The sequence below is a fragment of the Arvicanthis niloticus genome, chromosome 2 (genome assembly GCF_011762505.2).
Source record: "Arvicanthis niloticus isolate mArvNil1 chromosome 2, mArvNil1.pat.X, whole genome shotgun sequence".
NCBI lineage: Eukaryota > Metazoa > Chordata > Mammalia > Rodentia > Muridae > Arvicanthis > Arvicanthis niloticus.
The window spans coordinates 44,245,231-44,270,707 of record NC_047659.1 but is presented as its reverse complement, the minus strand read 5'-3'; the positions used below and the strand labels follow the sequence as shown (position 1 = coordinate 44,270,707).

At 35.7% G+C, this 25,477-nt stretch overlaps 1 protein-coding gene across 5 annotated transcripts in view; it reads right to left on the bottom strand.

Annotated features, from left to right (window-relative positions):
• Positions 1-25,477, bottom strand: part of LOC117703140 (uncharacterized) — a 135,423-nt gene that overhangs the window by 46,791 nt on the left and 63,155 nt on the right. For 3 of the 5 annotated variants that reach the window (XM_076928856.1, XM_076928857.1, XM_076928859.1), the window contains exons 41-55: positions 23,928-24,001; positions 23,410-23,509; positions 20,864-20,934; positions 20,562-20,658; positions 19,106-19,140; positions 18,943-19,015; positions 17,179-17,252; positions 15,143-15,236; positions 11,880-11,944; positions 11,148-11,241; positions 9,406-9,476; positions 8,044-8,140; positions 7,100-7,176; positions 3,551-3,632; positions 767-837 (exon numbers count right to left, since the gene is read on the bottom strand). In XM_076928856.1, the coding sequence (XP_076784971.1) occupies positions 767-837; positions 3,551-3,632; positions 7,100-7,176; positions 8,044-8,140; positions 9,406-9,476; positions 11,148-11,241; positions 11,880-11,944; positions 15,143-15,236; positions 17,179-17,252; positions 18,943-19,015; positions 19,106-19,140; positions 20,562-20,658; positions 20,864-20,934; positions 23,410-23,509; positions 23,928-24,001 (1,175 nt within the window). The remainder of the gene's footprint in view (positions 1-766; positions 838-3,550; positions 3,633-7,099; positions 7,177-8,043; positions 8,141-9,405; positions 9,477-11,147; positions 11,242-11,879; positions 11,945-15,142; positions 15,237-17,178; positions 17,253-18,942; positions 19,016-19,105; positions 19,141-20,561; positions 20,659-20,863; positions 20,935-23,409; positions 23,510-23,927; positions 24,002-25,477) is intronic. The other 2 variants (XM_076928858.1, XM_076928860.1) reach the window with 1 other exon arrangement.

Sequence of the window (25,477 nt, the reverse complement as noted above, 5' to 3'; positions counted from 1 at the left end):
GCCTCCTGAGGGAAGATCAATGTTTCAATTTGCAAAGCAGCGAGGAAGCCAAAATAAGGGAAACATTTCATCAGAATCTGCAATTTGAACAGAACAGTTTAGACATGCTACTCAATTACAGTTTAACTTTGATCTTTTATGGACATTCACAATGAACATCAACATAAAGGCCACTGTAGATATAAGAGTAGGTGTCAAAAATATAAAACGATACATTTAAGATTATTTGTTACTAGTATAAAAATGAAAATATACACTGTTCACACACAACACACAAATGATACCCCCACCTATGCCAAAATTAATTTGTAGGTTTTTTCAAATTAAAATTGTCATATCATACATGTTAAACTCTCATCCACAACCAAAGAACTCACAATTTAATGCAGCATTAATAGTTTACTTTATTAACCATGTAGGACGACTTGTAGACGTCTAGTATTACTGCCACAAAACTGAGTAAAACTGTGTTTCTCACTCTGGATCCTTATTATAGGACATGAACAGTACCTTACTATTGTCATCGAAATGTTAATTAAGTATATATACTGTGATAATAAATCTCCAAATGGAAAATAACCCTTATCAGTGCGACTGATACAATAGAATATTAACCAATTACAAATGTAAAAATACTTTCAAAATGAAATAATTGTGGTCAATTATCTTTATAAGAAAATTGCACGTGCAATTTTATTATCTTACAAGCTCTACTTTCAAACTAAAATAGTATTAGATAATGTCCTCGGTATGAAACTTTACATACCCAAGGTGGGACTTTTTCATTGTCATTGTTCCTCCTAGGCTCTTCTGTTGATGCCATTTCTTTGACCGTAACTGGTGAGAAATAATGATATTAAACAATTCTAACTGTAATACAATGAATCATATTGTCAAAGTGTTACAGAGAGCTCTATACAAGACTTTAGACACAGTTAAATTGAAATTTCAAGATTCATTTTTCCCAAAGAACACTTTCAATACTCTGAATCTTTAGTGGAAGCTTTAGCATTTCATGAGATAGTTGTGGTCCTCTAAGGGTTAAATATGTTCCTTGAAACAGACACATGAGTGCACCAGGTTCAGAGGATTGAAGCATTTCATGTGTTCACCCTGAAATTGATTAATTCAAAACAAATGAACAATCACTCAGACACAAATTTTTCAAACACCACCGAAGTATTCACAATTACATTGTGAAACCTCATGACTACTGTTATTTTTATCCATGGTATGTGAACACAAATTCATCCAAAAATATTTTGTTCACTTTGTTTCTTGTTTTCCATGGGAAGACTGCCAGATATAGGAAGTCTCTATTGTTGGATGTGTTTTTCAAGGAGTACACAGACATTTCTATTTGGAGTTCTTTATCAGTCTCCCTCTGAACATTAATATTGCAACCAATCATTTCACACTGTAGCTAATGGATTAGATGCAGAAGTTCTTAAACCACTTTTTTTTAATTCAAAAAGCCAAGCTTCACCTAGCCATTATTTATTAAAATTGCACTAATTTCTAGAGTCTGGGTTTATATCCAGTCAATACAATGATTCAGGGATGGATTTCTATCAGGTAAGTCTGGAGTGAGAAAGGACAGCGAGGTTAGGTGCATAAGAGGGTGAAAATGGGAAGACAAAAAATAGCAGACACAGATGGAAAGAAGGATTATTTTAAAATGTATGAAGTAAAAGGAAGAGTCAATACCAACTTGAGATTACAAAAACAAACAAAAAATGTAAGACAGACAAACAATTTCCTAGTTAGGACAAATTCAAGTTGCCAAAGGATTACAAATCACGTAGGAATACTTAGAGATAAATAGTTCAAAGTTCTCTGTGCTCATACGGCAATCAATGCAACGTGGTAGAAGATCGCTAGCAGAATATTACATATGTGTCAGAGGGTAAATTCGAGACAATTATTGAAAGTAAGATGATGCAGACTTGAATTCAGAGACTATTTCGAGAAATATACAGCAATCAAAATGACAGTTTAAAATGTTGTGTTACTAAGAGCATCCATATATAAACCTGAAACCCTGAAATGGTATCCACTGCTCATCGGTTGAAAAAGCAGGTGAAATCAGAAGTAAGTGACACAGAGTGTGCTCAGCTTCTCCAAATGTGCTCAGTTTCCTTCTCATGGGGTTTTGTCCTACATAACACACGTAGGTGATCTGTTTAGGATGTTCTCCTCCTTCTTACTGGAAGGAGCTATTGAGGAATTACAGGGCAGTCTGAGAATTTAACTGTCAGAAGCCATCTAGGAAAAGTAATATGGCTAGTAGGTGAATTTTCTGGTGATGGTCCACTGTTTGGCATGGCTTGCAGTGGGTGAGCTCTAAGATGCAAGGTAGCCAGAGACTTCATCCCAGGATTGCTTCTTGCTACTGATAGGTCTTTTCTGTCACTATTACATAGTCTAATGATTCCTGGGCATCAGCCTACCCTATTTGGTAGATTTGCTGCAGAATCAATATGAAGATGTACTTTTATGTAGTATTGCAGTGTAGACAAATTGATGATTTTGAAATTCCAGATAATGATTTTATAGAATTCCTAAATCACAAGCCTTCTATGGAACAAAGCTGCAAATAGATCCCTGTAAACCTTCACATGTTATGGGCTAATTTCACTAGGAAAAGAAAGCAGGCTTAAAACAAATTTGTGATCAAGGAAAAAAAACATTCATTTAGGTCCAAGGATGAAGCCACATGTGTGAACTATGATAAATCAAGGCCATGTGAAACTGTTGCTTTGAACTTATGATTAACATCTTTCTGTAACTCTCCCTTTATCTATGAGGTAAATTTATAGAGACCTTTTGTGAAAAAAGCATAAAAGAGGCTGAGAGAAGGAATAAAGCGTAGCTTTGGGGGACTCTGATCCATCCACCAAATGTGTATCTGTGGCTTTAGGGGTTCTGGCTCATCCACCAAATGTATATATGTATATGTCTGTCTATATGTATGTACATATACACATATGTAGGTATATGTGTATGTATGTAACTATGCATGAACACTTATGTAATTGATAAGACAGGTGGTTATGTGTATATATATATTTGATAACAAGCAACAAAAGGAAGGAAGAAGTATTTATTCTTGTTTGTGGTTTGAGGGGTATATTCCATCTTGGCAAGGAAGCATGACTGTTCACATTGTAATCCTGATGGTGTCTCTACCCAATGATAAACAGATCATACTCTTAAGTTTGTTTATGAAGGATATGCATGCTCAAACCAAAACATGCCAATTCCCTGGTGTCCAATATTCACTGTACTCTTAACAACATTCTGACCATTCATTTCCGTGTCTTCTTTAGACCTCACTATGCCTAGTACTCTGCCAATATTACACCAATGAATGATTTATTTAATAATTCAACCCTTCAATGGCACACTCAATTGATTAGGTAACTGAATTAGGTTTGATTCTTAGTTCCCAACTTTTGCTTCAAGTTTTTTTGTCTACTAGAATATATTTAACAGCCTTCTTCTGTAAATAAACATCTATCAAAGGGTAGCATTCAACATTAGAACATACCTTCTTTTTCACTATTTGTCATATTTTCACTTGCAGCTAAATGATCAATAATGCTTCTCTGTGGAAGACATTCAGAAATAGCCTGGAAAAATAATTTTGAAAGTGAGTTGCAAAAAATCTATTCCTTGTATCAGGTCAAAATTTCCCATTATTAAAGTAATGAGACTAGATGTTAAAGGAAGAATTTACTGGACTCTTCATCATTTGAATAGAGAACCTAATATCAGTTACCTAAATCAAGTCTATGTTTGGTCTTCATACACCAAAATAAAACCTAGATTAGGAAAATCAAACTTAGAAGACCAGCAGGAACATTTTTTTTAATATAATAGTAGGTATCAAGGATATATTAAGAAAAGAAATTGAGATATTATCTTAAAAACATCAGATAATTTATGTTAATATTTAAAAATAAAAAGCCAATGCACAAATTCACCTATGAAAATTAATCCAAAGAAATTTGGAATTTTTCAAATTGAGATCACTGCAATACATTGATAAAACTCCAGTCTTCAATGAAGACACTCACAAATAAGTACAAACAGTGAGGAAGCTTTCCACTACAAATTAGGAAGACTTATCAGAGTCTAATATTATTGTCCAAAAGCAAACAAACACATGGGTATATCTTACGTCTAGGATATCTTACTTCTAGGAAAACTGGCATTCCCATCTCAGTCTTAGAATAAAAGCAATATTTAAATTAAAACACAGTGGAATGTCATGAAATCTTTATGATAAAACTTTGAAGCCAATACATTCCCTTATTCATAGAGGAAGAAACTGATGAAGACGAAATGCAACATGTCTATGTCACAACAATGATTCCACATCTCTGCTGTGTGCTCAGTGATAGTAACTGAACACCACAGAAACCACCAGGCTTTCTGTGTTCACAGACACCTGTGGCTACTTGCTTAGTAAGTCATTTCATCATGGTAATGGTAAATAATTGGATAATGTTAAAGAAATTAAATGACAATTGGCAATAAAGAATGAAGTTTAGAAAAGCACACTCTACATTACAGTCTCTAGAGGAAAATAGAGGGTTTTTTTGAATGTTACAGATTTATATAAATTCTTCTTTGAAATTTGTTGAAGGTCAGTATTAAGCACTTAAGAGAATTTTATTGACATGCTGTTTTGAAGGAAGAGAAGCATATGTAGCAAAAGAAGCCTCTGAAGTTTAATTAGTGCTCATATTTCCTATGTAGACAACATCTTGCTAATAGCTATACATTAACTTCATATGAATCTCTTTTTTAAAAAATACATGACCATAGTTGTACAATTGTCATGATAAGAGTGTATTTGAGTGACTGGAGATATAGTTCAGCTGTTAGAGCAGTGAATGCTCTTGCAGAGGAGCCAGGCTTTGTTCCCAGCACCTGCATTGTGGCCTATAACCTCTATAGCTTCAGTTCTAGATGGAATATGATGCTCTCTCTGGCCTCTGTGGACACTGTGTACATGTGGCACACTTCTAACAGGCAACACACACACTCATAAAAATAAGGTCTTCTTAAAAAGTAAAATATTTGAATAAAGTCATAAGGAATAAGAAATATGTGTATGAGATGGTGATTATACAATCCCCTGCAAACATCAGCCCTGCAAAAATAATTGATATGAAACGATGTGAAACTGATTTGCAACTTGGGGAATACACCAGAATGTCTTAGTGACAGGCTCAGGGATTACTGTGAAAAGGGGATGGATGGAAAAATTGTAGAGGCATAGGTAGTAAAGGACAGCAGAGGAGCAGCGTTTGCTGAAGGAAAGAGGGCATTCACACAGATGGAGTCACAGCAGTGGAGTAGGTGTGGTGACACCAAGTCCTACCTACTTCTAGCTAAGGAGCTTTTGACAATTGATAATTGCTAGAAGAGAAAGACTAAGCTGTATTTAAGGGTAGGATCCCTGTTAGGTCAACCATGACCTGGAGGAAGATCATACATCCAACAGAATATGGATAATGCCAACTTTAATTTTTGAGTTTTTTTTATTTTTCTTTTTTTTTAAAATTGGATAGTTAATTTACTTACATTTCAAATGTTATTCCCTTTCCTGGTTTTCCCTCTACAAACCCCCTCCCCCTTCCCCCTCCCACTGCTTCTATGCATGTGCTCTCCCATCCACCTACCCACCCACTCCCACATCACCACTCTGGCATTCCTCTACACTGGCTCATTGAGCCTTCACAGGACCGAGGGCCTCTCCTCCCATAGATGCCAGATAAGGCCATTGTCTGCTACACATGCAGCTGGAGCCTTGGAAACCCCTTCAACTCCTTTAGTCCTTTCCTTAACTCCTCCATTGGGGTCCCCATGCTCAGTCCAATGGCTGGCTATCAGCATTCACCTCTGTACTTGTCATGCTCTGACAGAGCCTCTCCAGAAACAGCTATATCAGGCTCCTGTCATCAAGCACTTCTTGACATCTGTAATAGTGTCTGGGTTTGGTGACTGTATGTGGCATGGATCCCCAGGTGGGGCAGTCTCTGGATGGCCTTTCCTTCTGTCTCTGCTCCACTCTTTGTCCCTGTATTTCCTTCTGTGAGTATTTTGTTCTCCCTTCTGAGAAAGCCTGTTGTGGTGGTGCATGCCAGTAGGATTTGCTGAAGGAGGCAGAGGCAGGAGGATCATGAGATTGAGGCCAGCCTGAGGTGTTTTTTTTTTTTTTTTTTTTTTTTTTTTAACGAAGTCACAAATTTGATGTGTAGTGTGAGGTGATGTGTAGTGTGAGGGGCTTGTTCTGGGAGGAGCTGGGAGAGGGAAGAATATAGCTAAAATACATTGTATCAAATTCTCAGAGAATTAATGAATAGATATTTGTTAAATAAATGAGTAACATAGAGGTAAATAAAACAGAAATGGCGTACATTTAAAAACAAAAGGTGAGCATAAGAATATGTAGTCAGTGTTTGAAATGTGCCAGTGTTTTTGTCTGCCTTACAAGCATAAAGTTAAGTATGACAGTGTTTATCTGTCATCTGCCACTAGGCTATCCCACAACGAAAGAACCAAGGAATGAACAGATATGATCTATTGTACTCTCTACTCAATGTGTCTACACTCTGTTTCATGGCCATGGCAGGCACAGTCTTAGTCCCTGCAGCATAGCTGAATGTCACACACAGCACTTAACTCTGCTTACAGAATTCCACTTGAACCATGTGTTATGACTTCTAAGGTTTTACTGTGTCATGGGCATTCATGTCACTTATTTTGTGCTGAAATACATCTCATGTAGTTATATGACACCAGTAATCCAAAGATCCAACATTCAAAATACAGTATTCATGCACTTGGCAGACAGGAGCAATCTTCAAAAAGTCATTTGCCACAGAAGGAAAGATAAAGTTTTTCTCTGAATTTGTTCAGTCTTTAAGAATGCTTTAAAAATCATAATGAAGTAGAATACTTCAAAATTAAAAACCAAATCATTACAAATTATATACATCTATAATAGTGTCATGTGACATGTACTTTTATTTCCCTTAGCTACATTGTAGAACAACAATAAAAACTTCAATTGACATTTACATACCAGTGTCCCCAGTTTTTCCACACTCTTCTGTCTTCTTTGTTCTTTTGTTGGTGTCATGACTCCTCCGTCTGGTTTTGCTGATAAATGCACATATTTAATTAAGGGAACTTTTATGACATTGTAGATTAAATGAAAGCCATGAATATTAATTCATCTGTTTAAGCATATTAAAATGAAACCTGAATTTTTATACAGCTAATGAAGGTGCTCAATTGCCCTACATCTTTACATGAAGATTTAATTCCACAGGGAATACTTTTAATTGTGTAATAAATGTGTGCCCATGAATGTAAGTGTGGTCTATATTTGTCATTTGGAGAGGTTCTAGTTTGCTTCAGGTTATGTAAACCGTGATCTATAAAATACCATCTTGAGAGGCAAACCATTATTGCACATTAGCACTTATTCACATAGGAGTCACCAGTGAGGTTTCTAGTAACCTTATAAAAAAACAGGCTTTCATGTTGAAGTGCTACCACATTCAACGCTTTCCCAACAGAGGAGAGGAAAAGAGGAATGCAAATCAGTGCCTTGCTGGCTTGATGAGGTTAAACATGCAATCATTCTATCTCTTCCATCTTTCCGCTACTCTGCATTTCATTTTCTAAGGAATTCCATCATTGTCCTCTCTACAAAGCTTTTGTGATTTCTTTATACTCCTTATGCTCAGCACCATTTTAATCATTCATCTCCCTGTCTTTCTGTACTTTATTATGCCTCACCACTCCTCAGATATTACAATACCCTATAATCTATTGAGCAATTCAGCAGCTTTAATGCCACACTCAATTTCAACTTATGCAGAAACTGGGTTAGACATCAGTCCCATTAGCACTTAACTTCCTACATGAGACATAGGTAGAATCTTTGTTTGGTAGAATATACTTATCCTCCTGATTTACTTGACTCTTCCTTCCAAGAACTACATATAAATTATGTCTTACCTTTCATTCCTGTGGTTTCTTCGCTTTCTATTCTATGATCTGTAGTCAGAGCTAAATGACTCCCGTTCTTCTGCCGTGGGAAAGGTTCACAAACAATCTGTTATATTAGCATAAAAATGAGTTGAACAAAATTATTCTGCTCTTTTCTAGGGTCATTCTATTCTCATTCCAGAGATTAGAAAACAAATGTATAGTGCATTGAATGCATTTGATCTGAGAGCCCTAGGCGTGCTTTCTAAATCAAGTCTAACTAGCATTTTAAAAGACATGATGTCAAGAAAATGATAAGAAGTAAGGATTTGCTAACATTATTTGTTAAAAATTTAAAATGAAATTTACAATATACCTGCAGAAATAATACTTTTTGATTAGGAAAATTAAGCCAAAGTTCATTTTTTTTGCCTATTACAATCATTACTTCATCTATGAAATTCTTGCCTATATTTTAGCATCTATAAAATGAATACAGGCAGTTAAGCATTCCACTAATCCAATTTGGAGACTTGGAGCAGTATGGTATTATGACCAGAAAACTTAGCAAAAAATATATATATCACTTTATGTATTTATAGTAAAGTAATTTTACCATCTTAGTGTTAAATAAAATGGTAAGTAAAATGTATAATATCATATAAAATATCTAAACTAAACACAAATTCATAGAACCCAAATTTCATAGAGAATCTGATTTTAACAAGGTTGATATGAGATGGCTATTTCAACATGGTCTCAGTTCACAGCACACAATTTCCTTTGCCACTGTACAAAAGTCTGGTCTCTGTATTCACATATTCAATATGTGCAGGGAAAACCCAAAGAGCACTTTATGCTTAGAATCACTTGATGATGTTTTTGGACATTAGTCACTAAATGCCATCTATCTATGAGAACAACAAACAGATCCTATTAAAGCAAACAACTTGTTAGTCAAGAAAGTACTTTATAATACAGAACTAGTGTTCCCCTCTCCCCCAAATGAGGAGATTTTAGAACTTGAAAGTTGGAGCTAATTTTTACCAGGTCAATGAGCAAGAGTGTCAACAAATTAGAATCATTTCAACGGCAGACACTGCTTTGAAGGAAGAAGAGGTTGTGTTGAAAGTAAGAGGTTGACTTATCTACTCATTCAAGAGACTGCATTTTAATCTCAATTTGCTAGAATGTTGGTGAGTTTTGAATGTATGAAGACATTCCATGCATTCTAAGAAATACGATATGGTAAACTATTTTAAATTAACTACACAAATATGACCAGTTATTCTATATAATATCCTGACATGTAATTTTGTTTTGCCCATGTTCTCTTGTTGAAAAAAACAAAATGCTGTCAAGTGAGTAGCATCAATTTAAATGTTTACATACCAGTGTCTGAACAGACCCAGGGCTATCATGTCTTCTTCGTTCTTCTGTTAATGTTGCCTCTTTGCATAAATCTGTTGGTAAATTAATATATTTATGTAACATTAACTATGAATCAATGTCAGTTCAAAGATTATGTAGAAAAAAATCGATCTGTTTAAACAGTAAAAACAAATGTATCTTTAATTACACAAGTAATGCTTTAAAAGGCACTTAACCTTTAGGAGAAGATTTAATATTTTATGATATACTCATAACCAAACAAAATATTAGTATATCCCTTAGATAGATACTATATTCTATAAGTTTCAAAAAAACTTAGTGATTTTAAAGATTCATCCTCAAACTCAACATAAATAAATAACCCTAGATACAAAGTTTTAAAATACCACTGAAATATTCAAATTCACAGTGCACTATTCTTGACATAAAAAAAACAAATGAATAATGTACATTTTCCAAACCAAATGGCATATGCATGAAACTCTCAGAAACTAAAACATTAATAGAAGATATTTTATCCTTTTGATGTGAACAAAAATCTACCACATTGCAGCATTCCTGACATCCTGGTTTATGTCTATTAAAGACAAACCAGCTATGGAATGTCTTCACTGGTCAGCTGTACACTTCTAGAAAATAAAATAAACATGCATTTCAAGTTGGAGGTCCTTTATAGCATTTGCTGTTTTCCTAATATATGTTAATCTTTCAAGTGCACATCAATTTACAAGTGTAGAGCCTTTGCTAACGGATTGGCAGGGACAAGATTCCTTATCTCGCTCCATAATGATTTGTTGAAAGCATGCTAACTGCTGGAGCCTGGCATTACATCCTGCCAGGGAGAGAGAGGGTCATGGATGAATTTCCAATAATTCTGGACTGAGACAACTGTGAGTTTAGGTGCATAAAAGGAGAAAAGATAAAAACAAGAAATATAAGTGGAAACAGATAGAAGGAAGAATTCCTCAGATGAGTTAGTGTGCGCCACCACCAGCTTGAGAATCTTAGAGAAAAAAAGAAATCTTAGAGAAAAAAAAAGAGAAGGCCAAGAGTTCAGTCAAGTTCTGATTGTCAACACATGACAAATGGCTTTTAGCTACTCGACAAGGTTTTAACCGTATCGTAGTCATATGTGCGTTAGATGTAGATTGATTTAATGTGGTTCAAGAAAAACTGATTGTAGAACACCCATAAATAACAGAGGATGATTTTATTTAGATGAAAGTTCAAAACAAATGATGCATGCATAATGTGTAGGGAATGTTTCCAGAATATTCAGGACCCCGGAGCAAAGGTCAATTCAGTATAATATGAATGGTAAATAAATTAATGTACAAGCCTAGAACAGGACCCTACACCCTGCTTATTATATTTTTAAAAAGCACCAAAATATGGCTTGAAACAAAGTAAACAAATATAATAAAATTCACTGAGCTTGGTGATGTGTGTTGGGTAAAGGGTGGGTCCCGCATGTGTCCTGCCACGGGCCTAGGGCGGTTCGGAGAGGTACTATGCGGGGCTCTCACCCTGCTCTGGCGCCTGGCAGGAGTCGGTCCATGAGAGTGGCACATCTCAACATTGGCAGATAGTAGATAATACATCATTTGTATTACTATGTAACTTACTATATGGAAATAGGTCAGTCTCTTTGTCTAGTAGAATAACTTGTTCCATCTGACTCATCTAAATATTACTTACATGAATATTCCTTCCAAGGGCTGCATATTAAAGGTAGATCTTACCTTTAGTTTCTGCATTTGCCGTATTTTCTAGTATTTGGTCTGTAGTCACAGAAAAATGAACATCTGCCATATCTGTAGAAGTCTCAGAGGTAGTCTGTTAACATTAATATAAAAAAAATAAGGGAATCTAAATACTACATTTAAAATACATCATGGAGAAGGAACACTTCAGCATTGCGTTGTTTCATGAAAGAAAGTTTTCTTAAACAATACCCCAAATCTGCTCTGTATATTCAACAGATATTTTTATTTAGCTTGCAAAGCTCAACAAGCCCTCTGTTGTTTTCTTCTGATGTCTAGCCAATAAATGTCTTTACTGAAGACAATGATAATTGAAGGAATTCCATAAAACAAAATAAAAATTGTATGTTTTCAAAAAGGAAAATACTATGTAAAGCAGAATCGAACATTCTGATACCAAGTAAAATCCTAAAAAAAGTTAACTCGTATTAGAACAGTTGATGTCATAGAATATCTCTGACTAGAATTGTCTCGGTGACAGATATTACTTTGACAAAAGAGGAGGATTGGTAGAAAGTAAAACCTTTACTTATCTGCTCAGTCACAGAACTGTAATTTGACCTTAACTAATTGGCATGTTATGAAGTTGATACACTTGCAGGATCTAGTAATTTTCAGAAAGATACAGGGCAACAGATAATAATATGGTGGTATATTATTTAATTATATGTGTGTGCTTATGCTATCTTGTTAAAATAGCACATTACATACCAATGAATGTACATTTCCATGGTTGTCATGTCCTCGTGTTGATATTATTTCTTTGTCTGGAACTGCTGATGAACACACACATTTACAAGTATCAGATTTATTGTGGTAGTAGAAAACGTGAGAATATTACATAGAAATAATTAGTGTTTAAGCTTAGTTATAATACATGGTGATTTTTTTTACCATCTCAATTCATGGTTTCTAGAAAACCTAATGTGTAGCTATAAATTAAATATCTTTGATAATGCTGGGAATCATTCAAGGTTGACATATAGAGGCATATCACCCATTTGTGATACGTGGATATTGTATGTGGAGGGCCTTGTCTGTTCTGCTCAAACAGAAAGAAGAGAAGAAGGATAAGAAGGAAGGAGCTCCAAGATCAATGTCTGTAGAGGACAAAGAGTGGGTAGAGCAGGAGGAGGAAGAGGAGGAGGAGGAGGAGGAGGAGGAGGAGGAGGAGGAGGAGGAGGAGGAGGAGGAGGAGGAGGAGAAAAAAGAGGAGGAAGAGGGGAGGGATGGAGGAGGAACAATAAAGGGTAGAACAGTTGGAGTAGTACTTAGGAAGAGATTGGGTGGGCAAGCAGTTTGGATTTATCTTATAGCACAAATTTTATGATTAATTACATACACACCAACACATAATTATTTTTTAAAGTATTTATTTATGCATTTATTTTTGTATGTGTCTGCCTACCTGCCTGCCTGTATGCCTGTATGTCTGTATGCCTGTATGTCTGTATGCCTGTATGTCTGTATGTCTGTATGTCTGTATGTCTGTATGTCTGTATGTCTGTATGTCTGCCTATGTGTGTAGGCACTCAACATACCAAGGCCCACATGTGAAGGTTTGAAGGGTCATTGTCTCGTGTTACCTCGTGGGATCCAGGAGTGAGCTCAGGTCATTAGGCCTGCGCACATTCTCTCTGGCCAATGAACTTTCTCACTGGCTCAGGGTGAACTTTGAAGAGAAAATGATTACATTTTCCTGACTAGGTTACATTCTATCATATTATGCTGCAATATATATTCTGTCATTTGATCTGTAGCAACAGGACAACCTATGACAGCAGAGACTAAATGCAATGACAAACTAAATAGAAGAAACAGAAGCAATCAAAACCGCAGCCTCCTTTTGCAAGCCTTGTAAAAGCACTGTGCTGTTCAGGAGAGCTCTGAATTGCCAAGGTCAGGCCAACCTTGGTCTCAATTTCTGGTTGTATTGGAAAATGCAAGAAGTTCAATTCTTTCCACCTTTCCAATAATTATTTGCCAGCTTTGGGAAAGACACACACATTAATCAAAACAGGAGTCACTAACTGGTGCAGGACTTTCAAGGTGAGCTGAGGAATGTGGAGTCATACATTTAGAAATACTAACATATATAGACCCTGAGGCTGTGTGCATGCATGCATGCATGCGTGTACATTGGACAACAATAAATAAAAGAAGAGGCCATTAATTTGAAAGGGAACAATGTGTGGTAAACAGGAGGGCTTAGAGGAAGGAAACTGATTTTTATTTTTTCGATGTACTCTATAATTTTCCCACCATTCATTTTCCCATCTCAGCATCTATTTTCCTCATTCTTCTTATTTTATATGAGTTTCATAAATTATACTGACCCTTTCATTCTCCCTAAGTTTGGCACAGTATCTAAGAATTATAAAATCAGAATTGCAGGAGTAGTGAACATTGTAGAGAATTTGCTGCTTGTGATAAGAAACTAAACCTTTTTTATTCCTCATCTCATTTGAACTTTGCTGTATTCTAAAATGGGAAAAGAGCTAAAACAATATTTATCTTTTTTTAAGTTCTTGTAAGCCTCAAATAATTGTCTAATAGATCTTTTAAAAGACCACTTGATAACTACTCCTTAAACAATGTTTGATTGACCAGAACCTTTGATAACTCATAGACAAATCCAGCATCTTGGAGTCGCTCAATCTCAATGTCAGCTCTGTCGTGATCTTCAACAGTCATCTATGAAAGGTAAGAATCAATGGCTGTGCTGGTTGGGTTCTGTCACCTTGATACAAAGCTAGAGACATATTTCAGGAAGAGAGAGTGTTAAGAAAATGCCCCCATAAAATTGGCATTTCTGTGGGATATTGTCTTGATTGATGGTTGATGTGGTAGAGCCTAGGCCACGTGGGCAGTGACGTCTCTGGGCACACAGTCCTGGGATGTACAAGAAAGTAGGCTGAGTAAGCCAATCAGAAGCATTTCTCAGTGGCTTCTGCCTCTGTTCCTGACTCCCAGTTCCTACTCTGCTTGAGTTCTTGCTCTGATGCCCCTCAGTGGTGGACTGTTACCTGAACGATAAATGGTCTCCTTTCTCTCCAACTTATCTTTCAACCTGGGTTGCTGCAGCCATGGCACAGAGCACTTACTGCTACCATGATTGGGATGAGTCACCCTGAATGCCCATGTTGCATCTGATCATAGTGTTTTATCACGGCACAACTGATCATAAGACGGTGGCTGATATAGATGGCTGCCTATTCTGTTGGCTCAATTTTTCTGTTTCAGATTAAGAGTCTGTCTCTCCTCCTTATGTTTACCACATTCAAACCACAGAAGAAATTACACATTTCCAAACATATTTTTGGACTTCCGTGGTGGACTTGACCATCTGAAAACACACCTACCGTTTTTCGTCTCTCTGGTTTTCTCATTTGGTTAGATATTTACACTACACTGAGTAGTAACCAATGTTGGACATGAATTCCTATTCCTAGATGACATACCAGCTATGTTTCTATTAGCCCTCTAAAAACCAAATGTTGCTGTGCAGGAAGGGGTAGGTAAATGTTCATTGTCTTCTCAAAATGGAAGAGTGATGTGGAGACAGGCTTCTGAGGTCTCGATACATAGATAGTGCGAGCAGTAGAGACTTCATCTTTCTGACATATCTAGCAGCCCATGTTTCAAATTTTAGAGAACTTCACTACCTGCACACACTTTACACATACTTTCATGGATTCCTTTTTGTCCCTCAATAGCTCTTCTGATACTCCCTTCTCTGCCTTCTTTGCCTTGCTATTCCTCAGACATTATGAAACTTTGCGATGTATTTGGTATCTCAATTTCTTTAGCAGTTCATTCAGTTACATTTGCAAAAACTGTTTCCACAGGGCTTGTCTGAAGCTTAATTTGCTATGTGAGAAGTAGGTGAGTGTATCTGAAGAGTAGAATAATCCAACCTTTCTAATTTACATAACTATTCACCCGAAGGGTTGCACATAAAACACACGTGTTACCTTTCACTTCTGCATTTGTGATATTTTCTGGCCTTTCATCCGTAGTCCTAGCTAAATGAACCACATTATCCAGAGAAAAAGTCTCAGAGGTAGTCTGTTAAAATTAAGATAAAAATGAGCTGTAAAATATCTTTTTTTATAAAGGGTATCTGGATGCCTTATTCCAAAAGCAATTAAACTGAAATTAAGGGCAACATGTATGGGAAACCATGTCATTCAGATTGAAAACCTCACATTTCTCTCACAGTGAGCACCACACGAAGAAGGAAATCTGAAACATTTTCTAGGAATCAGAATGGCTACTGAGTATGTGTCAATGAGCAAAGATAAATTAGGATAATTTTTTAATTTAATATGAGAGTTTATATCAAATGCATAACTAATATCTTTAACCTATAAAAATAAATTCCAAGTGTTATTTGTAACTTTTTGATAGTAAAATCACCACCATAATGCCTGAAATTTCTGTCTGCAATGAAGCAATGTGCAAACAAATGCTTTTAGTTTCCCGAAGCTTCTGCAAACCAACACAAGTAATTAGGCACTGAGTGATTTTACTGTGAAAACTGGCAAAAGGTCTGTGTGTTTCATTTATTTGCTAAAGGTCAAGTACTGTTTCTATCCTAGTGTTATCATAGAATAATGATAATAATAGTTAAAACATAACAACATATAAAGCTCTTTGTGGCACCTCTGATTCTAATCTTACTCCCATGTCATAGATTGAGGAACTGATGACAACGAGTCACACACAATAGGAACACCAAGTGTGGCATGGTGTCACGGGTGCTTAGTCTTTTCTTAACAAGTATAAGCTAGTAAGTTCATCAAATGTTTAATCCTTACTGTGCAAAACCTAAAAGGCCCTATGTGTTTAGAGGCATCTGCTGGTGCTTTCTTACGTGCAGTCAATAAACATATGTAGCAGTAGTAACAATAAACAGGTGGAATCAAATAAAACCAATGTGTCAACTGTCAATAAAGAAGATACATTCGAATGCCAAACTCAAAGTTCCATTCCCAGAGAAAAGAAAGGTATTTCTAAAAGGTAGACTGGAAACGATCTCTTACAAGGAGAACTGTGGCAAAAGGTACTTGGAAGTATTAAGTCATTTCAATCATAGCTACTGACATGAAGAAACTGCCAGATATGCAATGACTAAGAGATTTTAGGAGATGTGATGGTCTGCTTATTCCTGAGGCTGTGTTTTAAGTTTAACAAGTTATTATTTTATAGAGCTAACACATGAAGTTTCAAATGATTTTCACAAGGACATTGAACAACAAAATTAAGGTCAGATTTCAATTTGAATATATAAGTTGTAGCAGGATAATTTCCTGCTACTGCTACATTATCTGCAATAAAGCTCAGTGATTGGGGAGGAGCTAATGTGGGAGGAGCTAATGTGGGAGGAGCAAAGAGTGGGATGGAGGAGGAGGAGGAGGAGAGAGAGGAGACTAGAAAGCTAGGCTTGCAACCATGGAGGAGGATGAATTGGTTGAGAGCAGTCCCGGGTAACAATTGATATCAAAAGATTAGGTATTGGGTAACAACTTTAATTGTGTGGGCATCTTAGTAATTGAGCATTTCCAAATATATAATCCTTTGGATAAATTTTAAGCTTTAAGAGTCTCATTTCTTCCAGGAATCATGAGCATGGCGGGTATTATCTGGGGTTCAGCTGAGCTTTGTGGATACAGCATGGTGGATTGGCAGACACATCCCCCATGGGGGCATTCTGTGGGCCAGGGCCCATGTTTCTACATAGCTGGAGCCGGGGTCCAGAGCCTGAGCCACGGAAAAATGGCTGCTGCATGAGGTCAAGCCAGACCAGGCACCGATTTTTAAACATTGCCCGCAACAATAAGTAACTCAAGAATGTTTTTTAAAATAATAAGATGATAAAATATATTTTAAATAAAGAACATAGCTGTGACTGATTGTTCTGATTGTTTGATACGTAATTATATTTGCCTTTTTATGTTCTTAAACAAAACAGTATTGAATGAGACTCATCAATGTACTACTTACATACCCATGACTGGATACTTTGATGGCTCCCGTGCCTTGTGATCTTTTTCACTGATGTTTCTTCATTGCCCGATTCTTCTGACAAATGAATACATTTATTTAGATTAACTATAATATAATAATAATAATAATAATAAATAAAATGAGGGTATTATAAAGGAACAAGTTGAATATTTAAACATAGTTATAATGATTCGGAGTTTTGTTTTTTCCAAGTGATCATTTTAAAGCTATTTAGTTGAATGTTTAATATATTGTGAGGTACACATGCTCATGCAAACATATATCAGACATTAGATACTGTGAGATAAAGAGAACTCAATAATTCTAAACATTTACCCACAAATGAATCAGTCAACATAAATGAACTCTAGACACAAAGTTGGAAAATACCATTAAGTATTGAGATTCACAGGGTACACCATTCTCAACTTCATATCAGAAATATTGCTGGTTTTCTGTATTATATGCACAAAGATGCAAACATATCAAAAATTCTTTGTCTATTTACTTAACATTCTTGTTTCTACTTTTTAAATTCCATCAGTTGTGGGAAGTCTTAATTAATTGGTTAAATTGATTTCTAAAAATTATGTATCTCTAAAATGGGATCCTTCATAACTTTATATGGTTTCTATTATGCTTAAATAATCAAATCATTCTACATGTGCATATCATTTCGTAACAGATTGGAAGGAACAGCATTCATTATCGTGTTTGTGTAATAAGCCATTATTCTGCTTAGTCAATTATTATTGGTTGAAGTACTGATAAATGCTACGTAGGAACAGGAAATTCTACCCTGTCAATGTGAAAGTCACCAGCAGATTTCCCAATGGTATGCCTGCCCTGAGGCATAATAGTATATAGTCAGATGCCTAGAAACCTGGAAATTATAAAACACAAGAAAGAAATGGGCATGGGCTATATTTACTCTAAAATATATAGAGCGGTGAGGAACAGACCCCAGCAGCTTGGCAATGGGAGCAAAAAGTGAGCACAGATGAAAATGCAAAGGTGAAGAGGTCAGCCAGATTCTGGTTATTAAAACAGCACCAGTGCATTTTAGAGTAATGTTTTTGAGGTATCCCATTGTGACACTTGCGCCTGACACAGATCAGTGCTGTGCATGGGTAAAGCACACCAGCAGAACAAGCACATGTGTCAGAGGATGCCTTCTGTAAATATGAGACTCAGACCTGAGCTAGGAAATGTTGTTTCAAAAATTGTTCGTGGCATGAACTCATCTTGTAATATTTATATTAAGTCACATGATCTATGATCAGCGCAGACACACTGAATGCCATGGTGAGTGTAGGTTTCCAATTGCTTGTGGTTTCCAGGAGAAATGAACATGTGTCTTCACCCTTAGGAAATTACTGTAGCCTTCAAGAAAGCCCTGGATACTACAGGCCAGGTGAATCACAAAACATGAGCATGCTCAACGATGTTCACTTTTCTGATAATTATTTTTAAGCTTTGGAAAGGGTGCAAAAGTCAATCATTACACAGTGGAAGATGCATAACTGGTCAAGGATTTTCATTGACAACTGTACTTAGAAAGCCAAACATGTGGACTCATATTTTTAAAATCTTGCCTCTAATATTTGTGTGCATTTTTGTAGTTCACACACCAATGCCAACAAGGACATCTGAATAATTGACAAATTATTTCCTTAGATTTGGGGTCATAACAATGGAAGAGTCAGAACATGGCAAATAGTCCACATTTTCACGTGCTTTCTACGGTATCAATGTTGTAAATTACCTGATTCGCTTGTGCTTGCATGCATGTCTACTACAGCTGTGTATTCAAACACACTTCCCCTCTGAATGGTAGACTGTATGAACGTTGACAGAAGAAATTTAATGGTTATTTTTCACTTTATAAAACATGAAGTTAACCATATCAAGAACTATGTAACACGTACTTCCTTGAATTGAGGAGGATATTCCTTTGGAGAGCCTACAACATGAAGAGGAATAGAGTCAGCTATGCAAAAATCAGACAAAGTAATCCATTAATAGTTCAGTAGTAATAAGAGAGTGAATCTTTCCAAGTGGTTAACATTGAACATTGTGATCTAGATTTTGGTTTTTGGAGATAATTGTTTGTGTTTTAGTTTGTGATAGGAAAAAAAAACAGGACTAAAAGTGAGAAAAATAAAGATGAATTCTTAAGTAAGCTTAAAGGTAGGACTTTTTCAGAGTTGGGCAAGGCTAATGAACATCACTTATGAAAATGCACAAACTGCACTTTGGACATGCTGAGTGGTGACAAGGGATGTGATCTCCGGTCAGATGACAAACTCAAGGTCCGAGGGGGCACTATATGCTCCTGTGCACACTGATGTGATCACTGGGACACATATGTTTACTGGAACACATTAGGAACATCCATTCTCCCATACAGTAGCACTTTATCCTGCTACTCATTAGTTCTGTGATCCAGGAAGAACAGAGAAATGATGAAAACTGCACTGTAACTAATGTGGGCTGCTTTTTATCAACACCTTCACTAGCAGCAATAATTGGAGGTATACCATGAAATATTCTTTTTATTTTTTTATCAAAATAGACAAAGGGTATTGGTATATTGACATTTCCCAATAGTGAAGATGGTAATAGGAATGGAGACATATGCTCTGCTCCACTGACCCAGTTATGCTTTCAAAGACCAACCTGCTTGCTGGTCTTTCTAGTGTTATTTAATTCCTCTTCTGAAGAAGGGTGTCTTAGTTAGGATTTTATACTGTTGTGAACAGACACCATGGCCAAGGCAAGTCTTATAAATAACAACATTTAATTGGGGCTGGCTTACAGGTTCAGAGGTTCAGTCCATTATCCTCAAAGCAGGAACATGGCAACATCCAGGCAGACATGGTGCAGGAAGAGATGAGAGTTCTATGTCTTTATCTGAAGGCTGCTAGCAGAATACTGACTTCCAGACAGCTAGAGTAAGGGTCTTATAGCCCACACCCACAGTGACACACCAACCACAACAGGCCACACCTCCTAATAGTGCCACTCCCTGGGCCAAGCATATATAAACCATCACAAATGTCATTATTTTTGCACATTATTCTATACCCTCCCCCACTTTGTTCCTGGTAAACTCCCTTATCTAAACAAATTTCTCATATCCCATTCCCATGGGCTGCATTTCATTATGCTACTTCTCAGACAATAACTCACATTTAACCTACTTCACAACTCAGCTATTTTAGTGGCATAGAGAACTTCACATTTGTAGAGAGTGGATTGAACCAAATTCTTATAACCATTTAACTTGGCTAATGTTATAAGGTATGTATGTTGACTTCTAGTGTAAATAGTGTTTCCAGATTTATACACTTCAAGTCTCTACACATAAACTAGTGCTCTTACCTTTCATTTCCATATCCACTTCATTTTCTCTTTCTTGACCTGGAGTCCCAGTAAGACAAATAATAGCCTCATTCATTGGATGAGGCTGGGGGATAACCTGTTAAAATTATAGAAATGAATTGCAAAGAAAGCCATATGACTTCAAGATGATATGAATATCTCAATGCAGAAGCAGTGGGACTGGGAAATCTGGCTGAAGATTGCTTTTTAAATTAAATAAGGTGTGAACAATTATTCCAAATATGACAAGAAATTTTCTTTGTGTTGTCTCGTTATACAAAACCTTTTAGATATTTACTTACCAGTGACTGAAAACTTTTCGGACTATCATGTATCCTTTTTTCTTCTGTGGTTGTCACTTCTTTGCATACAGCTACAGGTGAAGGCAAACATTAAAGTAACATTAACTGCAGTGCAGTTTCATTCTGTAAGTCTTGTTACTCCAAGAGAACCCTGACTAATGCATGGATAAAATGGAAGTGTTATGTAAAACTAAATAACAATGTTTACTGCTTAGTTATGTGTTCATATTTTAATATTTTCATTTATTCCCTAAGAATTCCATAGTTATAATTCAATCACACTCATTCCAATTTTGTAGTTTTGAGGACCCTTTATGTTTAGTTGAGACTACTTACTTTATATGATCCTTATAGTCATTCGAGATTTATGTATATCTGTGGACTGACAGTAGACTGTACAGAGTTCAGTGGTGTTGAATGACTTCAAAATTTTATTCACAAATCCTTCAAGTTAACATTAATAAACAAACCCATACACACAATATTTTAGAATACTGTTGTGTTCAGATTCACAGTATGCACTGTGTTCAGCCTTATTACAGAAGAGTTAGGACACCGTGTTCATATTCATAGCCCATTAGTCTTTGTGCAGTGACTATGAACACATACATATTTTCTTAGTTCCCACTTCCTGCTGTTGTGATTAGTACATTGGCAAAAAGAAATCTTGCATCAGTTTTTAAATTGAGTTTAGATTCTATTTCTAAGTTTTTAGAATTTTTAATTTTTTTTTCTGTGATTGGAATACTGCATTTTTTATTCTACAATGCTTTCCTTGGCTCGCAATTACTGATTACTGTCCTCATTGCATGGAAGTCGGTGTGTCAGGGACTTGAAGTAACCAGCTTAGAGAGAATGAGTGCACACATGATTGGACTCAGCTTCATTTCTCCACTCTTGTATATAGCTCAGGATCCCATTTCTAGGGAATTATACCCCTACAGTGGACAAGTCTTGCCATCTCCTTTAGTGTAATCACATTAATCCCCCACTGAAATACTTACAGGCAATCCTGACCTAGACAATCTCATTGAGACTCTTCCCAGGTGGATTTTGGTGGTGTCAAGTTGACAAAACTAGCCATCACATATAATTTAAAACTTTTCTACCTTTTGTTTGCTTCTGTGAAAGTTCAATCAGTTCTGTTTAGTTTTCATTGATTGCCCATCTTTTTAGAAAAATAGGCACCTCTATTTTGGAGTCCTTTACAATTACCTGTTTTCCTACTGTATATTAATATTTCGACTGTAAAAAATGTTGAATGTGTAGAGTTTGAGATGATGAATTGGAAGGAGAAATTTAAATAATATTTTTAAAACATTCATAATTTATCTTACTCATTAATAATTTACTAATACTCTATTAGATACTAGGGATTGATATGTATAGACTTTCAGCAAAGGCATGAATGCAGGGCTTCCAATAGGTCAGGCTGGACTTAATCAAAACTTTGTTGTTAGGTACATAGAAGGTTGGAACTTGTTAAGATAAGAAATTCAGGAGAAAGATAATAGTCACACTAAAACATATAAATTATTGGGGGAACAAAAGGGAATATGAAAGAAAAGACAAGACACAAAAATGCAAAGTTAGTGTCTGGGCATATATTCATTGTTATAACATCATAAATCAGATTTAAATGATTAGTGATTAATATTTTAAAGTGCCCCATGGTCATAACAGTCCTAGATGTGGATCAATGTGACATTGTAGAGGAAGGACTATCAGCAGGGTATGAATGATTTCATTTAAGAAATAACTTTACAGAAAGATTGGGCTTCAACTAGAAATCATTTTAAGGCTCAAAACTATCAATAGCTAGTTAGTATATAATTAATTATTACTGTATCAATGGATGTATTAATTGGAAAACCTGGAAGATATCACTCTGATTATTATAACTAAATGATGTATTAAATGTCACTGACTATGATCCATTTGTACTCCCAAATGTTCTACATCATTAGGACCCATTGAGGAATTCTGTTTCAGATATGAAGTAGCTACAGAAATATGAAGATCTCTGTAGGAACAAAGGGGCAGGACAGAAATAGAGTGTACACCCATAAACATGGATATTGTGTGTTTGGGACATTACCTAAAATTCTATTAAAACTCTTGCCCAGCCCAACACACATACTCTCTACAGGAGGGTTCCACCTACATTGAGTTGACAACCTTCTGCTGCTACAACAAGGAACAAATGTTCAAACACACGATCATTTCACATTCAGACCACATATTCCTAAACTGGTTTTTGATCACTCCATGCACCCCTTTATTTCCCCATCACTCAGTTTCCTATTTTCCACACCTGTGATTATTGTCCCTTAGAATTCTCAAATATTACACTAGCTGTAGTTGATCTAATGAATCAGCTGTTGTAGTTTTGACACTGGATTACATCCTAAGCTTGCTACAATTCAATGTCTCTTATGCTTGACTATATATAAACAACGTAGGAGCTTTGTCTACTAGCATGTGTTGTCCCAGTTCATTTAAACAGACACTCCATCTGAGGTCTATATATAAAATGTAGTTCATACCTCCCATTGTGTGTCTTGTCTGGTTTTCTCTTCTTTGATCTTCAGCTCCAGTTAAATGCTCCACAACTTCCTTCTGCTGAGTACAATCAGTGGCAGCGTGCTAAAGTTAAGTTTAAATTCTAGTAATACATAATTTCCAGTAACTCCTAAGGAGCCAAGTGATACTTATTTTATTTTTTTAAAGATTTCCTTATTCATTTTAATTTCATTCCAATGTTCAAATGCTTACTCTTCAGACTTCTTTGTGAAAAATTAGCCCTTTTGTGCTTTACACACATAGAAGTATAGATCATTTGCAGAAAAATATTTTTAACTAAGGAAAAACAAAGTTTATTTCTGAATTCTTGCTGATTCTAATAATATCTTAACAATCATAGTGAGATAAAATATTTATTTAACTAAATACTAAATAGTGAGCAATTTTTCTATAGGTCAATATGGCATGTGATTTTAACCACCTATGCTACCTTGTAAACATCACAGTAATAAGTGATACCTTTAGTTTGGTATTTACATACCAGTGACTCAGACCTTTCACTAATTGCCTGGCTTCTTTGCTCTTCTGTTGATGTCAATTCATTGTCAGGTTCTGCTGATAATATAAAAATATTTAAAATATAATAAAATGGCAGGTCACCTGAAATTCTACAGATATCAATAGATATGTTTTAAATTGTTTAAAATTAATAGCTTCCCATCTAATTTGCTCATTTATCTTAACTGTCAAGTTAAAAATAAAATTCTTTAAAAGATGTAGTTATGAAAGCCTTACATGTATTCTACAATACATGGGAGGGTAGAAATTGTGGGAACAAAATATGCTAGAAATAGGTGGAGGCTAAAATTACTTCAAAAAACATGAGTTTGTGAGGAATAGGAAATGCTTGCTTGGGAATGTGAGCAAAGGGAAGATACTTCAAAATTCAAAGTCACAGAATTGACCAAAATTTGCTTGTTAAAATATCATACATGTTGGAGTACTTAGAGATTAATATTTTTAAGTGCCCCATGTTCATGCCTACATTAGGGATAGACAGCATAGTGGAAGCTAAGATAAAATTTGAATCACACACAATCACTTACAATTTGTAAGGAATCAAGCATTTCATGTTTTATTTGTTTTGGATTTTTTTATTCATTTTAATTGTATTTCCATATTTAAGACAAAGGAATTGTCAGTAGCATGTGACATATGCAAGAAAAATTCAGTATAAGGGGCCACAGGCTTGAGCCCAAGAAATGGTCCAGAAATATTCCTGTTATATGTCAATACTCTGTTAGTGTATACTGATGTTATTAAGTAAGTAAAAGTCCAATGAAAGGATGAAAGAATACTCAATACTTGAAGAACTGTATGAAAAGTGAAAGCTGAACTTCAATAACTTGTTAAATGTCACTTGACTACTTGGTGTCTGTTACACAGTGTTATGCAATGATGTGACATATGTAATTGTCTTGCCCCAGGTGACTTCTTTTTCAAGTACAATGGACACCTGAAAAATTACCAGGCAAGTTGGGGACGTAACACACATCTATAAAACACATTAGTGTAACAGACAGATCTGGCTTATAATGCTCAAACGAAAGTAGGTAGAGGTAGTTGGGGAGACAGAGTAAAAAGCTGAGTGACCATGTCCTGGGCAGGCACTTAAATTTGTGGCTTATGTATCATCCACAGCAAATCATTTATAATCCTTAGTTAAAATGATTATTTCATAAGAAACATTCACATATATAAGATTATGTTACATTATAGCATTATATATTATATACATTATATATATTATATACATTATATACATTATAGCATGTGATCTTATCACATGAATCACATGATCTGTAGCGATGGACCTTAAGTGTGAATCAGCACTGATATTGAGTTCCATGGCAAAGTAAATAGAAGATTGAGTGCATAGTTTCAATTGGCTATGAAACCCAGGAGGAAAGAAAATGTGACTTTACTATGCACACACTGAACAATAAATAGTTCCATTCTTTCAGGATAGGCCTGAATTCCAAAGGCTGAGTGAATTTGACTAAAATCTCCATAGTATCAGAAAACACAAGA